This window comes from Atractosteus spatula, chromosome 28 (genome assembly GCF_055471065.1).
Source record: "Atractosteus spatula isolate fAtrSpa1 chromosome 28, fAtrSpa1.hap1, whole genome shotgun sequence".
Lineage (NCBI taxonomy): Eukaryota > Metazoa > Chordata > Actinopteri > Semionotiformes > Lepisosteidae > Atractosteus > Atractosteus spatula.
In genome coordinates, this window is record NC_142733.1 from 2,261,553 (window position 1) to 2,285,311 (window position 23,759).

The 23,759-nt window shown below is 52.6% G+C and overlaps 2 protein-coding genes across 7 annotated transcripts; one reads left to right on the plus strand and one right to left on the minus strand.

Moving 5' to 3' along the window:
* Window positions 1-57: 57 nt before the first annotated feature.
* Window positions 58-6,211, minus strand: mpnd (MPN domain containing). 4 transcript variants are annotated; one of them, XM_088907538.1, is made up of 13 exons: window positions 5,580-6,211; window positions 4,083-4,285; window positions 3,573-3,794; window positions 3,390-3,486; window positions 3,225-3,306; window positions 3,031-3,127; window positions 2,624-2,696; window positions 2,450-2,526; window positions 2,176-2,344; window positions 2,001-2,071; window positions 1,813-1,902; window positions 1,548-1,640; window positions 58-894 (listed from the first exon to the last, which is right to left on the minus strand). In XM_088907538.1, the coding sequence occupies exons 1-13, from the start codon at window positions 5,581-5,583 to the stop codon at window positions 808-810; spliced, it is 1,365 nt and encodes a 454-aa protein (XP_088763664.1). In that variant the 5' UTR covers window positions 5,584-6,211; the 3' UTR covers window positions 58-807. The 4 variants fall into 4 exon arrangements, with proteins under 4 accessions (XP_088763664.1, XP_088763665.1, XP_088763663.1 ...); XM_088907539.1 differs by having other exon boundaries at window positions 3,225-3,303; window positions 5,580-6,205; XM_088907537.1 differs by having other exon boundaries at window positions 3,225-3,303; window positions 4,017-4,285; window positions 5,580-6,193.
* A 1,353-nt stretch (window positions 6,212-7,564) lies between these two features.
* Window positions 7,565-22,575, plus strand: stap2a (signal transducing adaptor family member 2a). 3 transcript variants are annotated; one of them, XM_088907843.1, is made up of 14 exons: window positions 7,565-8,196; window positions 15,054-15,125; window positions 15,730-15,849; window positions 15,969-16,025; window positions 17,254-17,393; window positions 18,225-18,356; window positions 18,480-18,552; window positions 18,688-18,790; window positions 19,686-19,781; window positions 20,595-20,687; window positions 21,065-21,142; window positions 21,312-21,383; window positions 21,555-21,683; window positions 21,891-22,575. In XM_088907843.1, the coding sequence occupies exons 1-14, from the start codon at window positions 8,089-8,091 to the stop codon at window positions 21,944-21,946; spliced, it is 1,329 nt and encodes a 442-aa protein (XP_088763969.1). In that variant the 5' UTR covers window positions 7,565-8,088; the 3' UTR covers window positions 21,947-22,575. The 3 variants fall into 3 exon arrangements, with proteins under 3 accessions (XP_088763969.1, XP_088763971.1, XP_088763970.1); XM_088907845.1 differs by lacking the exon at window positions 19,686-19,781 and having other exon boundaries at window positions 7,568-8,196; XM_088907844.1 differs by lacking the exon at window positions 21,065-21,142 and having other exon boundaries at window positions 7,568-8,196; window positions 21,891-22,027.
* Window positions 22,576-23,759: the final 1,184 nt, after the last annotated feature.

Below are 23,759 nucleotides of genomic sequence, written 5' to 3' on the forward strand. Positions count from 1 at the left end.
ACAGCAGCACAGGTGCCCGTTAACCCACAGCAAAAAGACTTCTCGAAACAGCAGAGATTGAAATTCCAGTGTCTGTATTCATATATTCAGCAGGTAAATCACATTTGAACCACTCCATTACATCAAGAGACTCATCTAACAGAACAGAGAACTATCCTGGTGAACAAACTGTGCAAGCTTTTGGTATGTTGTGATTATTACATAACTCAGATGAGTTCATACCGCTGACACGGACTGGACCAGCAGCCCCCAGTCCAACTGGCTGCTGTGCAGTGGAACAAGGAGGGCATCCTTGACCAGGCCAGTTCACTTTTCATAACAGTGCTTGTCTGTCTTTCCTATCCCCACAGTCTTCATTATTGGTATCTAAGTTTATTTTAATACAATTCATGGTAAAACAGCCTGTTTTGTTAGTGCAAGAAACTGATTTGGATGCTGTTGTGCAGTGAAAAGCTGACACCCACACACACAGATAAAAGAAGGAAGTCCACTGTTCATGAGAGCTCAGCAGATTTCACTGTGGGCTGCAGGCAGTTTTAAGCTCAGCTCATAATACAGCACTGTCACTCTGTGTACTAGTGCACTCGACTCAGTCTCTTGGGGGGCCACAGTCCAAAATATTTTCTAGGTCATTCTAAATAATCAACAGCAGGCCTGGGAAAAATGTGGTTAGTCCCAGGTCTCCGTGTGTCCTGAGGGAGGTGCCGGAGGGACAGTGTGGACGCTGCCTGACTGCAGAGCCCCCAGCAAAGAGGCTCCAGTAACTTCAGGATTCCAGTGCAGAGCAACGCCCCTCTTCGCCCTGGCTCAGTGCGAGTTGCTCAGGTGGTTGTAGACATGCTCCAGGATCTGACTGTAGGCCTGGTCTTTGGGAGCGTGACCACTGAGCGAGCCCTGCAACATGGAGACATCGCAGTAGAAAGCCAGTTAGGAGACAGACAGGGTCATCCATGAGCTTGAACTTTTCCAGCACAACTGCAGGCAGTGGGTACAAACAGACAGATGCTGGTGTCGTTCAGCAAGGTGAAAGAGAGTGTGTGAGCAACGTTCCTTCTAATTTTTAATGGCCTGTGTGTGCAAAAATTTGAAGTTGTGCACATTTTTTCCCCAGTGACAAAAACCTGTGCACACTAAATTGAGTGTATGTAAAATTGTAAACCTGCAATTATTTTTTGTTAATATAGTCATTCTCATAGGAGCATAGAGATCCAAAAGACCGGGACAGCGATTCAACAAGCCCAGTCAGAGACTGAGTGTCGAGCGAGCAAGCATGAGCAGGGAGGTACGAGACTACGAGAGCATAGATATAGACTATCGAGTAGCAATAATAATGCACACAGCCAAGTTGGGCCTCTCGCAACCAGTCTCGTGGTCAATTTAGCATTTTTTTAATTGATGACAGTGTTAATTTTATTTTTTTGCGGGGGAATTAAAATTTTTGTGCGCAGTTCAATTTCCTATGTGCGCCGATTTCATAACCTGTGTGCACGCACACACCTTAGAGGGAACATTGTGTGTGAGAGAAGAGACAGACTGTGTGTCCAGACCTTTATCTTGTCCAGGATGGTCGTCTCCGGACTCCACAGCTGAGTGAACTGCACCAGGTCAGGGGCCCCACGATAAAACTCCACCAGCAGCATCTGCAGCCAGTCAAGCACACACAGAGTGAGAATCAAGACACGGGGAGAGAGTCGCACAGCCAGAGCAACACCAAACGGAGCGAACTGGAATGGACAATCACACCACTGATGAAAATCTCCGGACAGAAAGGCTGAGAGGGAGGGAGACTGGGACATGCAGTGTTGCTAGTACCATCTCATTGAGGACATCGCTGGTCAGGAAGTTGTCTTGGACATATGTCACCTCCACCGCCACTGGGATCCCATAGTCATTCGGGCGTTGCTAGGAGACAGAGAGGAGGACATGCTGGACTGTTGTTAGCAGACAGAGCGTAGGAGAGGCATTCCACTGAACTTACAATTCCAGCAGAAGGAGCTCACCTCTGGGGGAGGAACCACCCAGAACGGGGTAATGGTGGAGGCCACACCCTGGTTGCCATGGTAATAGGGGCCTGTGAGAGAGAGAGAGAGAGAGAGAGAGAGAGTGACTGACTGTGAAAAGATGGCTCCCCCCTCCCCAGTGTGAAACAGTCGGAGCCCCCGCCAGCCTGCTCACCGCAGATGATGCCCAGGCACGGCTGGAAGCCATTGCTGCTCCCCTGCAGCCGCAGCTGATGGTCCATCTGGGAGTCAATGTCCTGCAGGGAGGGAAGGGCGGGGCCCCGGGGGTGGCTGTGATACCAGCCCACCAACGACAGCCCACGCATGAACAAATTCTGACAGATCTGTAACGGGACAGGTCAACCAGTGCTGTCAATCACCCACACCACTGGCAGAGTCCCCTCCCTCCACATTCCCCAATGACAGCAGCAGCAGCCAGACAGTCCTACCTCCTCCTCCACTGCGGGGGCAGAGTCGCGGTCAGCCAGTCGTGAGCGGCAGGGGAACGCCCTCAGCACTGTGAGCACTGGGAATGGGGGAGAACCGTTGCACAGGGAGATTAAGACAGGAGCAACAAGCTGGCGGTAATCGCCCCTCCATATGGTACTGCCCCCTGTACTCACGCTGTGTGCTGGTGTCCCAGCGGCCACCCAGGTATCCCACTACCTCACTGGTCGTCAGGTGACAGTGGAAATCCTGAGAGCGAGAGGGAGGAGTGAGACACAGGAACAGAGGGTGGCCTGTCTGCTGTCTCTCCCTCCGTCTTTCTACCCTACTGCAGTGTGCATCCTGCAGGACCTCAGACTCCATGCACGTCTGCACTCTGCACTTTTTGCATGGTCCGCCAGTTTGTGTTCAAGGTCCAGTGTCATATCCCACAACACATTTATTGTTCCCGTTATTATTCATTATGTTTGTTATGTACTGTTGTACTGTGTCCTGAGAGATCGGCCCAAATAAGAAGCCCAAGCTCCATGTACATATGGCAATAAACTCCTCTACCTCCTCTCTACTTCTACTGCCCCCTCACCATCAGCAGCAGGACGTTGCTGGACACGGCCACATTGAAAGGTTGGAACCTGTTAATGGCGGAGAAAGCCGACAGCTCTACTAAGGTGTGTGGGTCCCTAGAAAACAAACACAAAGACGCACATGTCTCAGAGAGGAACGTGAGCAGTAAAGCAGTGGCACAGACACCCAGCACCGTCACAGCAAGGTACTGACCGGCCAGAGTCGCGGCTGCCCAGGGCGCAGTATCTCACTGGGACTCTGTCTCTGTCTGTCCGTCTCTGCAGTGGGCTGCCTTCTGCAACACAGACATTCATGGCCTCTAGCTCTCTCTCGCAACTCGCTCTGGGAGCGTCTGTCCACAGCGCCTCGCCCTCTCACCTTGCTTCCGACTCCTGTCCTCCGAGGGCAGGGCTGTCTTCCCTTCCTCCTCCTCTTCCTCCCCCATCTCCTCGTCCTCCCCCTCGCTGGCCAGGCTCTGAGGACACAGCGAGCTCAGTATTGTGGCAGTACGATAAGAAAGCACTTCTCTCCCAGCCCCATTGGCCTTCCCTCCTCTCTCACCATCTCTGCGCTGGGCTGGTACTTGTGCAGCCAGCTAGTCTTGTACTGGACCAGTTTCTGCCCGCGGTACCGGACAGAGGCCCAGCCACAGCCGGACTTCTTGGCTGGGTTGACAAGCCGCTTGCAGTGTGTGGCCCAGGCGCTGGGCGAGTTAAAGACCTGGCCCGTCTCCACCCAACGGATCTTCCCATCTGACAGTAGGTCCCCAACAAACTTCTTACCCTGAGAGGGGGAGGGACGGGGGGGCGGAGAGAGAGAGAGGGAGGGAGGGACGCGGGGGGCGGAGAGAAAGAGATAGAGGGACAGGGAGTGGGGAGAGAGAGAGGGACACAAAGAGGAGTACAGAGGAAGTAAAAGAGAGGGACAGGGAGGAGTTTTTTTAAAAATGGTCAAATTTTGAAACACAAAATGGCTGAAAGTGCAATGTGGGTGGCCTCACTCTACCATGGTGATGGCTGGGGAGAGGGAGGACAGGGGGAGGGGAGAGGATAGGGTCAGCAGCTCTGTTACCAGGTAGTGGATGGACAGCACCCCGTCCCCAGGCTCCACCAGCCCGTCCTTCAGCAGGACCCGGAGGGTGATCCCACGCCGCGTCAGCACAGAGCCACGGCCAGGGGGCGCCCTGGAGTCCACCTCCTCCCCTGCACTCAGCTCCTCCTCCTCCTCCTCCCCTCCCTCCTCCAGCACCGGGGGGGGCGAGGGGGGCTCTGAGCCTGGGAGAGACAGACGACAGACACCTTCAGCAGCGCTTGAGGTCAGTCTCTCTTCCACACTGCAACTGTCTACATAACCAAACACAAGCTGTGTAACAGCAAGAGGACAGCTGGTCTAGTGGTCAAGGTCCAGTCCCGTTACACCAGGAGGACAGCTGGTACAGTGGTTCAGGTCCAGTCCCGTTACACCAGGAGGACAACTGGTCCAGTTGTTCAGGTCCAGTCCCGTTACACCAGGAGGATAGCTGGTCCAGTGGTTCAGGTCCAGTCCCGTTACACCAGGAGGACAACTGGTCCAGTGGTTCAGGTCCAGTCCTGTTACACCAGGAGGACAGCTGGTCCAGTGGTTCAGGTCCAGTCCTGTTACACCAGGAGGACAGCTGGTCCAGTGGTTCAGGGCCAATCCTGTTACACCAGGAGGACAGCTGGTCCAGTGGTTCAGAGCCAATCCTGTTACACCTGTCTCTGTCACTGGTGTGAGAGAGTGTTTGTGCTGAATGAGATTGTTGTCAGGAAAACCACTGTTCATGCCCAGTGTTTGATCCATCAGAGTATGTCTGATCAATAATCAACTGAAGACTTCACAGCAGGTGGACCCTGGAGTGGATTAAACTGCTGAGCACCGGGACTCTGACTGACAGCACTGTAAAACCTGGAGTGGATCAGACTGCTGCGCATTGGGAATCTGGCCTATTTATAAGTGCACACTCAATTCCATTCAATTTATTTGTATATAGCGCTTTTCACAACAAGGTTGCCCCAAGGCGCTTAACAAAGCAAGTGACCGTACATGTTGTGAATACAGAATAACTCCAGTTATTCTATGTTCTCTCTGTTTGATTTTGAAATTGTATAAACTTTGGGAAAGTTTTGGCTATGAGGTGGAGAAGGAGACTGCCTTCATATGAAAAGAATTTTCGGTTTTTCAAAAAATCAGAGCCGTTAGGAACCTTGCCCCCCCCCAAGACCCAAACAGACCCCCCGGCTGGAAAAAAAACCTTTAAAATAATTCACAGTGGGAGCTGCGACCAAATACTGCTATTCCTCAGAATCACAGACCATAATGTTCATAATCATCACTACATAACAGAATACTTCAATTCCTCTTAAAATTATATTAAAATGAAGTTTAATTTAAAAGGAAAAATGTAAAAACCTAGTTAAACCACATGATAATAATACAGTCAGTGTCCTCGGGTAGTCGCAGCCCGCACAGAGGCCTTCCCGGGATTAATGGCACTCCGTGCTGAAGTGGTTTGCACATGACTAATGTTTTTATTAATAATTTTCTCACCCATATTTTGCAGGAGCTTCGATTTGGAGTCCCGTACCGCGGCTTCCTGGCCAAATTACCCTTCCTTACCGCCAGCTGAGCGGAGGGGCCGTCAGGGGTCGGGGTGGCTTTCTAAAAACACGCAGGTCAGAGCCGAGCGGGCGGCTCTTGCTCAGACCCAGAAAATGAAGGCGCCTGTCTCATCCGCTCCGTCCGTGCCGCCGCCGAGCAGGGCTGCTGTGGAAACCACGACAACAGCAAGTGCCGAGCGTGTGGCGAAGTGTGTCCGTCTGTCGTGTGTCGTGTGCGGCTCCCCGTCCCTCCGTGGGGTCTGGCGTTGTTGTTCGCGCAGTGTTTCCGGAAGGCGACACGCTCCGCTCAGCGGGTAGGAAGTCAGCGCTGCGCGGCGGTGCTCCGCTTACATTTAAATCACCCTGCCGCTAACAGGAGCCTCGGAAATGCGCCGAGCGACACGTCAGCCCGGTTTCCCTGGATAACTGCACTGAACATTTAGCAGCACCCCAGTGTCCTGTCTCCTGATCGTTCTTTCTGTCCGCGTCCGGGCGCCGTGACGGCGAGCTGGTACCAGAGAGAAAGGAGACACGGTCCCCTTCCTCCCCGCTCTCTCTGTTTCTGTCTTCTCCTTCATCTGTGGCTCCACACGTGATTCAGGCTCCCAGGACCACGTGTGACGTCACCCAGCGAGGTCAGCTTCTTCAGAGCAGCCCGGCTCTCCCTCCGTGCCCCCTGTGGAGGGGCCATCCCATCCCCACACGCCACCCACCACCCACCACCCACAACCCGCAGCCTGCAGCCTGCAGCCTGCAGCCCCCTTCTTCTCCCAGGCTGGATCTGTCTCCTTCTGAGTCTTTGGAATCTTGTCCTGGAGGGTCCAGCCCTGGTCCTGGTGTTGGAGGGTCCAGCCCTCTCCTGGAGGGTCCGGTGCTGGCACGGTCCTGCAGGGTCCAGTCCTGGTCCTGGTGCTGGAGGGTCCAGCCCTGTTCTGCAGGGTTTCCAGCTCTCTGTGGCAGCAGCACCTGAAGAGCGGCAAGGAGAAACCTGCAGACACACACCGCACCCCAGGACCCTGTCCAACAGCCACCTGCACTGATGACACAGCCGTTATCCATGTCAGAGGTACACAGGGCTCTGCAGGCAAAGGGCAGTTCCAGTGGGGTTCTGGAGGAGTTCTTGTGGTGATCTGGTGAGGGTTCTGATGGGGTTCTGTTAGGGATCTTGTGAGAGTTCTGATGGGGTTCTGGTGGAGTTCTGGTGAGGTTCTGGTAGGGATCTAGTAGGGGTTCTGTTGGGGTTCCTGTGGGGTTCTGGTGAGGTGGAGCAGATGAGTCACTCAGACGGTGTTACTGGATGCTGGACCCCTGCCCTGGTGCTCCACAGTGCCCACTGCAGGGGCTCCTGAGACCCCGTGGCATCATGCAACTACTGTTTCACTAGCAGAGCTGAAGCCCTGTCTGCTCTCCAGGAGCTGGAGATTCAAGTGACTTATAAACCTGCTGCACAGCGCCCCCTGCGGAGCTGAGTAGGGCAGCCCCATCTACAGAATTGAAAACGGCGACAATTAGAGCTACTAAAGTCATGAACTATTCTGTTAAGTCACCGGAGCTGCGGGAGTGAGGAGCGCTGGTGCTGCAATTCAGCCCGAAACTGGAGAAGCAGCACCGGACGATTAACAGCGTTTTAGACGCTTAAATAGCAGATACACTCTTGCAAGAGCTTCCTATCCTTTCACAAAAGTACTACTTCAGTCCCACAAATAACTATTATTAGCTGCTTCAGAACTGTTAAAAGGACTGCTAATTACAGCGATGGACATTTTCTACATGAGACGCTGCGCGTCTAGCGCTGCTGGGCTTTCCCCCGGTGTTTCTGTTTCGTCACGGCTCGAAGACTGCCGCACTGCCGGGCGGGAGAGAAAGTCCCTCCCCAAACCAGCCGGCCCGTCTGGCCTCCAGGCAGCTCGGAAAATAACCTGCTCGCTGAGCCTCGGCACAGCGACGCTTATTCTTCAGCAACACCTACAAAATGTACCCTCCCTGTCTCATTTCTGTTTTGTTGCGTCCCCACCGCACACGCTGCTCCTGCGGGTGATCCCTGGGTACCTGTCCGCAGGTGAACGGGGCTGTCCGGCCGGGGGCGGGGCGGACGGCGCGGGGGCGGGGCCTCAGTGGCCCACCTGGAGTGACTGACAGCGAGGCAGAGCTGTGCGAGCGGCCCCGAGCCCCCGGTCAGAAGGACTGACGGACAGACAGAGCTGTGGCGGGAGGCGGGTTAGATTTTCTTTCTGTGGATTGACACCAACATTTCCCGTTGGTGATACCACCGGCAGTGGCTGCTCCAGCTGTACATTCGTGCCAATCGTCGTGAGTGACCTTAGGTCCAGTCCTCAGTGAGCGGGTTGTCCAGTAACGGGACGACTGAGCTCGCAGAGGAAGGAAGAGGAAAGGAGAGACCCACCGACCCGAAACACACACCGGGACCGGCACCTGCACAGGCGCAGCAGCCGGGTCGCATGGCGTCTAGCAAGCCAAGCCCGAGGCAGCGCGGCCAGAGGGCGAGGGAGCAGCTGCCCCCCTGTTACTACGAGGGTTTCGTGGAGAAGAGAGCGCAGGGCGACAAGGTGAGACAGAACATTCTGTTATCTTATTGTATACTCTTTCCTGTCTTCTTAAGGGGCTGTTTTTATCATTTCAGCTTTTCAGCGTGGAAATGTTGTTAAAGCTCGTACGCCGCCGTAACTCCCCTCTCGATCCTCATTTTCTTATTCTGCATCAGCAACGAAAATAAAATGTGGATTCCTCTCGATGATCACAGGTTAATGATTTAACTTTACTGAGAAGTCGATTTTTTTATGAGCTCATGAGAGATCGCCCTTAGTGCTTTATATAAACTGTGCTCTGGTTCTGTAGGACTGCTGCCAGTGTGTGCGCGAGTCTTTTGTAATTGATTATAATCCAAACTAGTGTAGATGTGGAAATGTGTTATTATTTCATGTTGAAAATATTTGGCACTTAATCATGCTTTTGGATAGTTAGTTTTTTGTCTAGGGGAGAGAACTAGCCAGCAGATCTGCTCTGAAGGTCCTGTGCTGTAGTGTGTGCCCAGGGCTGCTGGCCGGGAGCAGGGTGACACAGGAGACTTGAGGGTCCTCCGTCCTGCTGGCTGGCCGGACTGGTGACCCTGTGGACCTTGAGCGAGGACAGCACTTACCATCTTCTCCTGAACCCTAAATATGAGCTCAGAGCTGTCTGAGAGCCTGGTTAGATAACGATTCTCAGATATCCAGCATTCTGTGACTCAGGAGCTGTCTGCTATGATATAACAAGGAAGGGGGCAGAAGGGGCAGTCTCTGTCTGCTGTGCTCTTTGACTGTGTGGAGGTGTAAGTCAGGCGTGGAGGCTTCTATATCTGACGTGTGGAGGTGCATATGTTTATATATAGTATGTGTGTCTGCTGTAGGAAGCGTATGTATCTATATATTGCTCCCTGGCCTGTTCTAGTTGGGGAATATTAATAGCCCATTCTGTGTCTGTGGTCAGAGCAGTGAGGTGCTGTGTGCTTTTCTCTGTCACAGCTCTGTTGTCCTAAATAGAGTCTGGGGAGTTGAGGAAGAGCTCGTCTGAAGTTCGAAATAGTGGAGTTCGGATGCAGAGGGCCAGGTCAGTGTGTGTCTGCAGCTGGGGGGGTTCACGCAGACGAGCACAGCTCTGTCTCGGGTCTTTACCCCCATCATAAGAGCTCAAGAAAAGTCACATGTGACACGAGGCTGTGCTGTCCATATGTCTCATTTGTGTGTGTGTGACTATGACTTAGGATGAGAGAAGATTAGCCCCACCCTTATGCGCAAGTATGTAGCAGAGGTACATTGTAGAAAATCCCTAAGATCAGAAGCCACTGACAGCACGACTGTAGACCCTAAACAGAGCTGAGCTGGTGGGGAGAGGTAGGTGTGTATCTCGCAGGGCTCCCTGTCCAGCTCAGCCAAGAGAAAGGGCTGGTGTTCAGGGTGGGAGGCCCCCGGCCATGAATTCATGAGTTGAGCACAGGTGTACATGGCACACTTCTACAAGATAAAATCTGAATTATTCATAGGGCATCGAGACGGCTGTCGGATCTAAACTCTCTGATTTGAATCCTAATGGACTGGCCTGTTCTTAAATGAGGAAACACGGTTCCTGTGCACTGCCTGTCCAAGGAGGGGGGAGTAATTGAGGTCTGTGCTGCTGGGGGAGCAATCTGGATATAAAAGACCAGCTGCTGCCACAGGGCTGGGGGGCCCCCAGGGTTCTCAGGGAGGAAATAACAAAAAGATCATAACAAAGAGACTGAGGAGAGACGGGGAGAGGGGGGGTGCCGGGGAGACAGACCCCATATGCAGATTTACAGCAGCTGAGCTCCAGCTCCTAATGATCCTGGAGGGGAGCGTCCGTGTGTGTGATCAGAGCGCCTGTCCCTTCCTGCTGTTTCACTGACTCAGTCACCGGGGGCAATAAACACGTTCAGCCAGCAGCCCTTGCACTGCTATTTAATTCTATAGTTTCCACTTGACCCTCTCTGCCTGAATGTCTGCCACAAACAGCAGTGTGGCAGTGGGAGTGGCAGATGCAGGGAGTTTGATGGACAACAGTCCACACTGGAAATGAACAAGGCTGCAATTAAACAGGCTGCCTAGAGCAGCTGGGAGCTGGAATGGAGATCTGGAAAGCCAGAGAGAGGATTAGGGCTGTGGTTGGGGTCTGAAAGTAAAGAAGGGGTGGTAGAGAGAACAAGCCGAACAAGAGAAGGCAGGAAGAGAGAGACCGAGAGGGGAGAATAAGATGGGGAGCAGTGATGATTTGTCTGTGTGTGTGTGGTGGTGAGGGGGGTGTTCACAGAACACCTCAAGAATCTGAGGAATGCAAACAACTTACTCACCTGCACAGCCCTGGAAAAATCTGAACTGGAATTTCCCTTGCGGACAGCCTGTCTCACAGCCTGCCTCTCTCTTCTGGAGAGGTGGCGGGGTTGTTATGATCTCCGTCAGAGCTGTCAGTGCACATTCCAGAGCTCCGACACTGACAATCCCTTGTCAGTCATAAGAAATAACTCGCAAGGGAGAGAGATTGGGCAGCAGACCCTGTCAGGCAGGGAGAACTCTGCATCTGGCCTCAGCAACAGGGGAAATGTGTATTTTTATCGTTTTTCTTCTCCATCTAAAGAAAGCCTATGTTTTGAATCATTCTGCACCCAACTTACAATCCATTCCCAGATATACTTCCAGTTGGAGAGCAAGTCAACAATAAGGTCTCAAACTCAGTTCCTGGAGGGTCAGGTGCCTTCTGGTCTCTGTTCTGACCTTAGTTATAAATTAAACAATTATCCAATTATTGTCTTAGCCAATTAAAGGATCCTTCTTAAGGTCTTTAATTGTTAATTACTCAAAACATTTCAGTTCAGTACAGATACAGTTAGCTATGAAAAAACCTCACAGCCTGGTTACAAGTCTCACATTTATGCAGGTAATTCAGTAATTCGCATCCTATATAACTAGGAACTTAGATGGAACAAGCTCCAGAAGACACGTGAGTCTGCAGGAACGCCATGAAAGATTTGCCTGCTGCGTCTGTGTATGTATCAGAGAGACAAGTCAAATTCTTAATTCCCCACTGCTGTACCTGCTGCAGGCTGCAAGCCCTTGACCAGGTAGCAGTGTGAATTATAATCTGGTATTGGCTCATACCCAAGAGCCCTGCAGCTGGTAACACCTGAAGTGGATCAGAGTGCTGTGTACAGGATTGTTTCCTGCTTAATCAGAGGGCTGGAACTGGAGTGACAGGTTAATGTTTAGATTCTTCTACAGCATCTGAGCCTGGAACATGTGACTGTGTTTCGGACTGCAGCAGGAATGACCATCATAATAATGGGTCTCAAAGAAATGCACCTACTCTACATCTAGAGAGGCACTGTTGTACTATATGCTTTGTAGTTAAGGTTTGTCTGAACAGTTACTGCTGCTGCACAACTTCACACAGCAGGTCCTCACGCTCTCACGCGCTCACACAGCAGGTCCTCACGCGCTCACACAGCGGGTCCTCACGCTCTCACGCGCTCACACAGCGGGTCCTCACACTCTCACGCGCTCACACAGCAGGTCCTCACGCTCTCACGCCCCCACACAGCAGGTCCTCACGCGCTCACGCCCCCACACAGCAGGTCCTCACACGCTCACACAGCAGGTCCTCACACGCTCACACAGCGGGTCCTCACGCTCTCACCCGGTCACACAGCGGGTCCTCACGCTCTCACGTGCTCACACAGCAGGTCCTCACGCTCTCACGCCCCCACACAGCAGGTCCTCACGCTCTCACGCCCCCACACAGCAGGTCCTCACGCTCTCACGCGGTCACACAGCGGGTCCTCACACTCTCACGCATTCACACAGCAGGTCCTCACGCTCTCACGCGCTCACACAGCAGGTCCTCACGCACTCACACAGCAGGTCCTCACGCTCTCACGCGCTCACACAGCAGGTCCTCACGCTCTCACGCGCTCACACAGCGGGTCCTCACGCTCTCACGCGCTCACACAGCGGGTCCTCACGCTCTCACGCGCTCACACAGCGGGTTCTCACGCTCTCACGCGCTCACACAGCAGGTCCTCACGCCCCCACACAGCAGGTCCTCAGGCTCTCACGCGTTCACACAGCAGGTCCTCACGCTCTCACGCGCTCACACAGCAGGTCCTCACGCTCTCACGCGCTCACACAGCGGGTCCTCACGCTCTCACGCGCTCACACAGCGGGTTCTCACGCTCTCACGCGCTCACACAGCAGGTCCTCACGCACTCACACAGCAGGTCCTCAGGCTCTCACGCGTTCACACAGCAGGTCCTCACGCTCTCACGCACTCACACAGCAGGTCCTCACGCGCTCACACAGCAGGTCCTCACGCTCTCACGCGCTCACACAGCAGGTCCTCACGCTCTCACGCGCTCACACAGCTGGTCCTCACGCTCTCACGTGCTCACACAGCAGGTCCTCACGCTCTCACGCGCTCACACAGCAGGTCCTCACGCACTCACACAGCAGGTCCTCACGCTCTCACGCGCTCACACAGCGGGTCCTCACGCTCTCACACGCTCACACAGCGGGTCCTCACGCTCTCACGCGCTCACAAAGCGGGTCCTCACGCTCTCACGCGCTCACACAGCAGGTCCTCACGCTCTCACGCGCTCACACAGCAGGTCCTCACGCCCCCACACAGCAGGTCCTCACGCTCTGACGGTCACACAGCAGGTCCTCACGCTCTCACGCACTTACACAGCAGGTCCTCATGCGCTCACACAGCAGGTCGTCACGCTCTCACGCGCTCACACAGCAGGTCGTCACGCTCTCACGCGCTCACACAGCAGGTCGTCACGCTCTCACGCCCCCACACAGCAGGTCCTCACGCTCTCACGCGCTCACACAGCAGGTCCTCACGCTCTCACGCGCTCACACAGCAGGTCCTCACGCTCTCAGGCGCTCACACAGCAGGTCCTCTGCTCTCACACGCTCACACAGCAGGTCCTCACGCTCTCACGCCCCCACACAGCAGGTCCTCACGCCCCCACACAGCAGGTCCTCACGCTCTCACACGCCCTCACACAGCAGGTCCCCACTCTCTCACACGCTCACACAGCAGGTCCTCACACAATCACACATCAGGTCCTCACACACACATGTAGTTGGTTCTCAGTTTTGGGTGATCAATGAAGCATAAGTTGAAGTAAGTAACTTGACAGTGGGACACATTAAGGCAAAGTCTGAAAGCCTCCAGGCAAAACGTTCTTGACCTTGTACCCACTGTTCTGGCCATTCTCGTGTACAGCAACAGGCAGAGTGAGTCAATAGTTAACTAGGTCATATACGAGCACTGGTCTGATTTACCGCAAACAGATAAGAATGAGGAAATGTACAAAGAGGGAGAGGCAGTGTGTGATACAACCGGTTTCTCCTAAGGGCAGCAATCTTGAACTGCATTTTACTGTGAAGATAAAAAAGCATAATTTCCAAGAACCTGCACTCTTTCCTTCTCTGTTAAACTGTTCTGAACTCCCAGCCTCTCAGCCACTGACAGGAGTCCGAGGTGTTGGAGGCGCAGTGAGGGGAGTGACACGCTGCTTTCCCACAGTGCCGGGGGGCAAGGATCACAGGGAGGAGGAAGCCATGCAGCTCATCCGGCTTGAATAAAATCATCCTGATTTCTCAGTTTTCAGTTGAACCAGAATGTCCAGTTTTGTATCCTGATAGCTTCCTGTTGAATCCATAGCTACTGTTATAGACACAAAAACAAGATATAGAGTTACATACCAGTGTACTGACCTCTGAATCTTTAAATTAGTTAATGTACTAGAGCATCTGGGATGAGTGAGTGCTCACTGACATTAGATGGGGCATCACCTGTCTGAGCTATTATCGCCCTGCTCCCCACCTCGCAACCTTCGCTCTTCTAATTCTGGTCTTACTGTCCCCCAGGCCCATCTACACTCTAGGGGTGACAGGGCCTTCTCCTGTTATGCCCCCAAGCTCTGGAACTCTTTGCCCAAGGATATCAGAGAGTCACCTTCTCTAAACTCCTTCAAATCCAGACTGAAAGCCCTCTTCTTCAGAAAAGCCTTTACTGAACTGGTTCCATTCTTCACCCCTCTGCTTTTCCTAGTACCACCATCCACAGTCTCCTCTGTTTATTGTTGTTGTCATTCTGTAAAGTGCTTTGAGGAGCCACCTTTAAAGGCGCTATATAAAATAAAGTTTATTATTATTATCACTGTATTGTATCAAGAAGGGGCTTAGAACATGAGAAAGGTCACAAACAAGAGGGGCCCATTTGGCCCATCGCCCATCGGCTGTTACTTTGTTGTTTGGAATTGATCCCAGGATCTCATGCAGGTGTTTCTTGAAAGAAGACAGCAGTCACCTTCCACATCATGGCTGGGCAGCTTGTTCAAGACTTTGCTAACTTGTAAAGAAGTGCCCCCTGTTCCCAGGTTTACAAGCACTTTCAGGTAGTTTTCACTACTGTGCCCTCCTATTTGTGTCTCACTGCTTGTCCAGAAGAGGTCCACTGGGCTGATTTTGTCTATGCCTTTGAGGAATTTAATACTTGTATCAGGACCCAGAGTTATCTTCAGGGTCTGTTTTAGTCTTGTAAGCTTTGGTCCTACTGGTAAAGAGACAGTTTAAATTAGACAGTCTGGCTTTCAGGCATCTCAGAGGTATAGACAAACTCAAGCAACAGGGAAAAATCCATGTGCACGAGGAAGAGTGCTCAAGGAGGGGTGCACAAGGAAGGTTACACGAGGAAGGGAAAATGAGTAAGGGTGCACAAGGAGGGTTACACGAGGAAGGTGCACAAGGAGGGGTGCTCAAGGTGAGTGCACAAGGAGGGGAGCCACCGTGCAGCCCTCCCGCTCTGCTCCTCTGTCCCTCTCTCTAATGGCCCCTGTTTGTTTCTGCAGACAAATCGGCGGTTTTGGACCTGCCTGTGTGGAGACACACTCTTTTTCTACAACAACTCCAAGGACAGCACAGTGAGTACTCCACTGCAGAGAGCTTTGGAATACTACTGCTACTACTACTACTAATAATAAAATAAAACAGTAGACCAACTGAAACATAACAAACTAGAGCATTTAGCCTCTCTGGCTTGGCTGGTTTCAATAAGCTAAGAGCTTCATAAAACTGAAATTTTTTAATTGAATTTGGATAATTAACCAAAAATTAAATACAAAAGAATAAGAAATCATAAAGGCAGACCAGACTGTGAAAACCAGGCTGTAAATGGAGGTTTTTTTTGTGGATTTCATACTGCTTACTTTTTGGGGGCCTCTGAATTCTCAGCATACTGCCACCTCTTAAGGATTTTCTTTGCAACACCTGTGATCACCAATAACCAGCCAACATTGTGTAAGGGTGTTTGTGATTCTGCTTCATCCAGCAAAGTCACTAGTTCAGCTCATTTTGTGTATCATCTGACCTGGTGGCAGCAAAATACTAAACAAATCTGCAATTTCCCTCACGGGATCAATAAAGTATCTATCTATCTAACTCTGTGAAAAGGGTCAGGGGGAAAGACAAGTGGTCTGTGGCAGAGTCTTCCTCATGTTCCACATGTCTGCCCCTGTTTGTCCGCAGTATGTGGAGAAGCTGGAGCTCAGCGGCTTCGTCTCTCTGACAGACGACAGCAGCCGAGACAAGAACCTGGAGGCTGGGCGGCTCAGCCTGCGCATGAGAGATGGGGAGATTAAACTGACGGTGAGGCGAGACTGCTGCACCGTGGGGGCAGGAGCGGACCACATTGTCAGGAATAGAGCTCGCCCAGTAGGGCCTCACAGGCATGTTAATCTGCTCTCCCTCCCCACTCTGTCCCTCAGGTGCCCAGTCTGGAGGCTCGCGAGCTGTGGAAGGGATACATCCACTCAGTTGTGAAGGTCAGTGAAAAACCTCTCTGTCTCTTCAGTCCCTCTCTTTTTCAATTCAATTCAAAATACTCTCGTCATCCCCAGAGTGGCAATTTAAGAGTTCCCATCCCATCTGTAATCATCCTGTTTCTTTAACCTCTCTGTCTCTCTGATTCCCCATTTTCTCAATTCAATTCAAGGTGATTTAGCATGACCGATGGGTACAATCAGTGTTGCCAAAGCAAGAAAAAATAATAAAATTAACACGAAACAAAACAAAAGTCAAAGTAAAATCAAATCTACAGACATTTACAACAAAGAGAAATCATAAAATATTTACATATACTGTAAACATATGGAGCATTATTGGGAGACAGACTCACTGTTCCTCAGGCTGTGACAGGAGATCACATACTGGGCTGCCAGTTCAACTGAGTTCCCTCCTCCCTCTCCCAGTAGGATTGGGACCCATTGTGATTCCGGCAGGTGTGGGAACTCTGGGACTAGATTTCTGAATTTAGAATGTTTCTCTAATCCCTGAGTATCTGTCACAGTGCAGTAGGAAGTGCTCCTCTGTCTCTATTTGTCCCCGCTGGCAGTGGGAGCACAGCCTGTCCTCTCTGGGCAGCCAGGTCTGCCTGTGTCGCCCAGTTTCTATGGCCAGGCTGTGGTCACTGAGCCTGTACTTCGTCAGGGTCTGTTTCTTTTTGCTGTTTCTTATCTTGGTCAAATATTCAGCTAGTGTGTATTGTCTGTTTAGGGTTCTGTAGCATTCCAGTTTATGTTGAGTTTGTTTGTGTGTCCCAGTGTGTGAGATATTGCTGTTTGATCTGTGCTGTGATGTGGTTGAGTCTGAGTTGTGGTGCTGTCCTGATGCTGGTTAGTGTCTGTGTGGCTCGGGTCAGTGAGCCTCAGGACCAGTTGGCTCAGGGGGCTCTGTTTTGGGCTCAGCTCTTGGCTCAGCAGGGCTTTGTGGTGGTAGGAATTTTGGTCGCTGTTTTTTAGGTGTAGTCAATACTTTAATACTCTTTTCTGTATGTTTATCAATAGTGGGTACTGCCTAATTCGGCCCTGCACCCGTTGTTAGGTGTTTTTCTCTGCACATGGAGGATGTTTCTCTCTCTCCTTGTCTCACTCATCAGAACATACAGTTTGAAAAAGGTTATACATGAGAGTATAGTTTCCCACTTCTGTCCTCTGGTTGTGTTTCACTTGGATGGGTTGTGTTTGCAATATCTGAGTGACCTGCCCTCTCCAGCTCTCTGTTCCCAGCTCCCTCATCCTGCTCCCTGGCCAGCTGCACATGCTGCACGAGGTGGTGGAGAAGGAGACGGCACGACGCCAAGTCAAACCACTGTCGTCCTCACTCTACATTGATGTGCTGGGAGACATGCCAGCGTGAGTACACCTCGTCTCCCCCCAGGACGAGAGCCCCTCGTCTCCCCCAGCGCAAGAGCCACCACAGTGACAGCTGTCCTGTGCTGTGTTCAGGAGTGTGTGTGTGTGTGTGGCAGGTGTGCTGTGCTGTGTTCAGTAGTGTGTGTGTGTGTGGCAGGTGTGCTGTGCTGTGTTCAGGAGTGTGTGTGTGTGACAGGTGTGCTGTGCTGTGTTCAGGATTGTGGGTGTGTGTGTGTGACAGGTGTGCTGTGCTGTGTTCAGGAGTGTGTGTGTGTGTGACAGGTCTGCTGTGCTGTGTTCAGGAGTGTGGGTGTGTGTGACAGCTGTGCTGTGCTGTGTTCAGGAGTGTGGGTGTGTGTGACAGCTGTGCGGTGCTGTGTTCAGGTTTGTGGGTGTGTGTGACAGCTGTGCTGTGCTGTGTTCAGGAGTGTGGGTGTGTGTGACAGCTGTGCTGTGCTGTGCTGTGTTCAGGAGTGTGGGTGTGTGTGACAGCTGTGCTGTGCTGTGTTCAGGAGTGTGGGTGTGTGTGACAGCTGTGCTGTGTTCAGGAGTGTGGGTGTGTGTGACAGCTGTGCTGTGCTGTGTTCAGGAGTGTGGGTGTGTGTGACAGCTGTGCTGTGCTGTGTTCAGGAGTGTGGGTGTGTGTGACAGCTGTGCTGTGCTGTGTTCAAGAGTGTGGGTGTGTGTGACAGGTGTGCTGTGCTGTGTTCAGGAGTGTGGGTGTGTGTGACAGGTGTGCTGTGCTGTGTTCAGGAGTGTGTGTGTGTGTGACAGGTGTGCTGTGCTGTGTTCAGGAGTGTGGGTGTGTGTGACAGCTGTGCTGTTCCCCAGGTGCTTCCTGCAGGTGTCCCGGACGGAGGCCGAGGTGCTCCTGGAGAGACACCCGAGCTGCGGGAGCCTGCTGCTGCGGCCCAGGAGAACTGGCACGTCCTTCGCTGCCACCACGCGCCAGGAGCTCGACGGGTAGGTGTCTCCCCATTTCCCTCCCTCGCCCAGACAGGCTTCTCCCACAGCACTGGAGCTGTCCCAGTCCCAGTCTCCCTTCGTGTTTCCAGTAGCCTCTCTCTGCTTCACCTCTCTCCCCAGCTCTGCGGTGATCAAGCACTATCGGGTGACCAAGAGGGAGCAGGGCGGATTCCTCATCGATGTTGAGAACCCAGTGAGTTTCCGCTCCCCCTCTCTCCCCACGGCTTGCCCGAGCTCAGCCACTGCCCCAGGCACAGCCAGCAGAGCCTCAGCAGCTCCAGCCCCTCTCTCGTCCTTCTCCTGACTCTTGCCCGGCTCTCTGTCGCAGATCCAGTGCGCAACTCTCCATGATGTGGTCAGCACCCTGATAGAGAAGACAGCGGGGACCTTGCAGCCCTTCGTGCCGGAGCAGGTGTATGAGGAGAGCATCAGTAAGACACTGTGTCCACTAGCACAGCACTGCAGCGCCCAACACTGCCCAACACAGCAGCACACAGACACTGCAGCTCCACATCCCTCAGTGGTGCATGATAGGGCTGCGCGTGACCCCGTGGGAAGAGTGCTCAGATCCGTGTCATTCAGTGGACTGTATGAGCGTAGCAGCAACCTGCCTGACTACATCCACTGCCTACTGAGGCCTGCTCAGGGCTGGGGTCACCTGGGGTCACCTGGCACTCAGTCACAACTTCACTCCTTTCCTTTTCATCATGTAAAACCCGTGGTTCGGTGGGTACAGTCATAGTTTATTAATCCAACCATGAGCTCCACACAGATCCATTCTGTGAACTGGGAGAACGCAGTCCTGAAATAGTGTTACAAATGGTGTGTAGGCCTCTGTTGTACTACAGCAGCACAGTTATACGACAATAGTGCAGCACTGATACTGAAGGGTCCGAACCAGTCTTTATCTGCTCTCTGACACATCAACAGTTTTCAGAGAAGTTTCTCTCTTCCCTCTCTTTCTCCCTTCATCTCCGTCTCTCACCCCATCTCTCTGTGCCTCTTACCCATGTTAATTTAATATTTTAATATTATAATAATATTTAATATGATAATTGCCAGCAGCTCTATCACCCTGCAGCTCCCAGCTGGCCGCCCACTGGAGCTCAGCAGGTGTGAGCCTGGCCAGTACCTGGATGGGAGACTCCTGGGAAAGCTAAGGCTGCAGCTGGGAGAGGTGTGAGTGGGGCCAGAAGGGGGCGCTCACCCTGGGGTCTGGGGAATGGCAGCAAGAGGCTGGAGATTCTTGCACACACATGCTTGCACACACGTTACCACTCACTCCCCTAACCCTCAGCTCCATGATGCCTCCTCTCTCCCTCCCAGGTTTCATCCAGCCAGACTGTGAGAACGGAGAGAGGACCCTACAGCGTGCACTACAGACCCCTTCCCCCAACCCCCCTTCCCTGCCCCCAAAACCAGGTAACACCTCAGAGGGCTCCCAGACTTTCAATCACCTCCTTTTCTCCCTGCCCTCACTCCCCCCCATCGTCTCTCTGCCCTCACTCCCCCCCCTCACTGTCTCTCTGCCCTCACTCCCCCCCCTCACTGTCTCCCTGCCCTCACTCCCCCCTCACTGTCTCTCTGCCCTCACTTCCCCCCCTCACTGTCTCCCTGCCCTCACTCCCCCCTCACTGTCTTTCTACCCTCACTCCCCCCTCACTGTCTTTCTGCCCTCACTCCCCCCCCTCACTGTCTCTCTGCCCTGTCCCCCCTCACTGTCTCTCTGTCCCCCCCCCCACTGTCACTCTGCCCTCTGTCCCCCCCCCCCCACTGTCACTCTGAACTCAACCCCCCTCACTCTCTCTCTCTGCCCTCTCTCCCCCCCACTCTCTGTCTTCGGTCTCACTGTCCCTCCCCCCCTCACTCTCTGCCCTCGGTCTCACTGTCACCAACCCCCCCTCCCCCACACTCTCTGCCCTTGGTCTCACTGTCTCTCTGCCCTCACTCTCCAAATTCTCCAGTCCCCTCCCTCTCAAATTCACAAATTCAAGGAGCTCCATTGGCATGATCTATGACCATCAGTCCAGTTCATCACTGGACCTGTGTCAGTAGTACACATTGTGGAAGGGTCTCTCTCCAGCTCTCGGTTCCTTTCTCCTGAGCACTATCGCTTGATTTTGTCTCTCCGAAGCAGGGGTGAAGAAAGCAGGGGCACGACTGTTCCTGCGTGTTGGTGGTCCTGCACTTTACTGTTGATGCTGGTATGATTGTTGTCTTTGTTGTTGTGTTCAGGTAACTGCCCTTTTTTCACTGTGCCCTGGGCACGGACTCCCAGCCCTGACCCTGAGTCGGACTCCGATGAAAGCCTCTACCTCAATGACCCCAGTGAGTGGACAACACCCTATCTGTGCACCTCCCCAAATCTGTTCAATCAGTTCATTGTGTGTCTGCAGTTTTCACTTCTTGTCTCTCACTCTCTGTCTCATCCTTTTTTGTCTTTCCCTATATCTGTTATCACTCCAACTCCCTGATACTGCCCCTGTCTGCCTCCCTGGGCCTCACCCTGCCCCTGTCTGCCTCCCTGGGCCTCACCCTGCCCCTGTCTGCCTCCCTGTGCCTCACCCTGTCTCTGTCTGCCTCCCTGTGCCTCCCTGTGCCTCCCTGTGCCTCCCTGTGCCTCCCTGTGCCTCACCCTGCCTCCATGTGCCTCACCCTGCCTCCATGTGCCTCACCCTGCCTCTGTCTGTCTGCTGCTGTTTTAGAGGGTTTCAGTGACATTGGGGAGACTACAGAGAAGGACAACATACTGGGCCGCGCCCCACAGCCACCCCCCAAACCAGGTACCCACAACACCCAGTACGTCACTGTAGTGGGAACAGGACCTCGTATGCTTAGAGGTTCACCTTCTGTAAAGGTTAAGAGTTCAAAAAACCTGTCCAGTCTGCTTGCCTCTCATTTTTAAAATAAGAGCACATTTCACATCGTGACTCACACATGTCTGTGTTACAGTGAGGAATCCCCAGCTCGGTCCCCAGAGTGCCCTGTCCAAAAGCCCACCACCCAGCGCATCTTCCAGCAGCTGTAAGAACCATTAACACCCTCTGCCTGTGTCTGTGTGCTTGCCTGGATATCTGTCTGTGTGCAGTTTGTCCCTGTCCCACACCTGCCCTGTCAGTCCGAGCGAGGAGTGTGTTGCGTCCTGTCCAGCGACGTGCTGCTGTGTGTGTTAAAGACTCTGCTCTGCTCTGCCAGGCCCTCCCGCTGCTGGCAGGCAGGCCCTGAAGCCACCCCTCCCCCGCACCTCCAGTGCCGCAGACACAAAAACGGAGAACGTCCTGAGGCCTCGGCACTCACTGGTGTCCGCCGACCCCCTGCCTCAGAGTGAGTGACTCCCACACTGGCACCGCAGCAAACACGGCTGCACTGCGGGTGCTCTGACAATCCAACTGGCTAGCTGATTTCATATACTGTACTTCTCATAGGACACCTGATTACATTTCAATTTAAAGTGTGTTGTTTCCTTTTTAAGCAGTAGGCAGTGGCTCAAGGAGGAACCTAACTTGCTTGTCTTTGTTTCTGCCCGGACAGTGATAACGGAGGAGCTGAGGCTCAAGCTGGAGCAGAGACGACTCCATCAGGACTGAGCTCTGGCCAGTCCTCTCCTGCTCTCACTGCCCCAGTCCTCCTCCCCGAGTCACGCTGTGGTCCGGGTTCTGGCTGCTACCCTGAACACAACACCTTAGGCTCACATTTGTCAACCTCACTCTTTTGTTTTCATGGACTTTTCAGTGCCTTAAAAGAGGGCAGCAGCCTCCCAGTACAGTGGCTGTTTAACTTTCTGTTCTGATGATCAGCAATGGGAGCAGTCCAGAGAATAAGGGGCTGAGAGTGAAAGATGGACCAGAAGTCCCTGGGATTCTTCCAGGAAGAATCCGAATGCCCCTGACTCCAGACTGAGGGAGCAGTCCGAAGTGAGGAACAGGCTGGGAAGCAGACAGCGTGCTGCAGGATTCTCTCTCCTCTCGGGCTCCGATGGGCTAAATGTAGATGTATAGTGGGCTCAGTACAGAAACTGAATCATGTCACCTGCAGAAAAATAACTTTTTTAATTTTTCAGTGTTATTCTTATTCTTCAGTGTTATTTACTCTCTTTTTCTAGTGTCTACTTTCCTGTGTGCTAATTAGAATGATCCAACAGTGTTATTTGATTATTTAATTGCACTTTGCTGAAGGAAATAAACATATCTCTATTTGCTGATTTCCTTAACAAAGATATTCAGTGTGTCACTGTGAGTGTCTGTACAGCGAGAACTGAGATATCCAGCGTGTCACTGTCAGTGTGTGTACAGTGAGGACTGAGATATCCAGCATGTCACTGTCAGTATCTGTACAGTGAGGACTGAGATATCCAGTGTGTCACTGTCAGTATCTGTACAGCGAGGACTGAGATATCCAGCATGTCACTGTCAGTATCTGTACAGCGAGGACTGAGATATCCAGCATGTCACTGTCAGTATCTGTACAGTGAGGACTGAGATATCCAGCGTGTCACTGTCAGTGTGTGTACAGCGAGGACTGAGATATCCAGCGTGTCACTGTCAGTATCTGTACAGCGAGGACTGAGATATCCAGCGTGTCACTGTCAGTGTCTGTACAGTGAGGACTGAGATATCCAGCGTGTCACTGTCAGTGTCTGTACAGTGAGGACTGAGATATCCCGCGTGTCACTGTCAGTGTCCGTACAGTGAGGACTGAGATATCCGGCGTGTCACTGTCAGTGTCTGTACAGTGAGGACTGAGATATCTGGCGTGTCACTGTCAGTATCTGTACAGCGAGGACTGAGATATCTGGCCTGTCACTGTCAGTATCTGTACACGAGGACTGAGATATCCGGCGTGTCACTGCCAGTATCTGTACACGAGGACTGAGATATCCGGCGTGTCACTGTCAGTGTCTGTACAGCGAGGACTGAGATATCCAGCGTGTCACTGTCAGTGTCTGTACAGTGAGGACTGAGATATCCAGCGTGTTACCATTAGTGTCTGTACAGCGAGGACTGAGATATCCAGCGTGTTACCATTAGTGTCTGTACAGCGAGGACTGAGATATCCAGCATGTCACTGTCAGTGTCCGTACGGTGAGGACTGAGATATCTGGCGTGTCACTGTCAGTGTCCGTACAGTGAGGACTGAGATATCCAGTGTGTCACTGTCAGTATCTGTACAGCGAGGACCGAGATATCCGGTGTGTCACTGTCAGTGTGTGTACAGTGAGGACTGAGATATCCAGCATGTCACTGTCAGTGTCTGTACAGCGAGGACTGAGATATCCAGCGTGTCACTGTCAGTGTCTGTACAGTGAGGACTGAGATATCCCGCGTGTCACTGTCAGTGTCCGTACAGTGAGGACTGAGATATCCGGCGTGTCACTGTCAGTGTCTGTACAGTGAGGACTGA

Bases quoted from the DNA above. Each gene is read 5' to 3' on its own strand.
- mpnd (XM_088907535.1), bottom strand. The intron at 3,487-3,572 runs GTGAGAGAGGAG...CTGTGTCCTCAG, and splicing joins ACCAGCCCAGCGCAGAGATG to AGCCTGGCCAGCGAGGGGGA. The intron at 3,307-3,389 runs GTGAGAGGGCGA...TCTGTGTTGCAG, and splicing joins GGACAGGAGTCGGAAGCAAG to AAGGCAGCCCACTGCAGAGA.
- stap2a (XM_088907843.1), top strand. From the start codon at position 8,089: ATGGCGTCTAGCAAGCCAAGCCCGAGGCAGCGCGGCCAGAGGGCGAGG. The intron at 15,850-15,968 runs GTGAGGCGAGAC...TCTGTCCCTCAG, and splicing joins ATGGGGAGATTAAACTGACG to GTGCCCAGTCTGGAGGCTCG. The intron at 21,384-21,554 runs GTAAGAACCATT...CTGCTCTGCCAG, and splicing joins CAGCGCATCTTCCAGCAGCT to GCCCTCCCGCTGCTGGCAGG.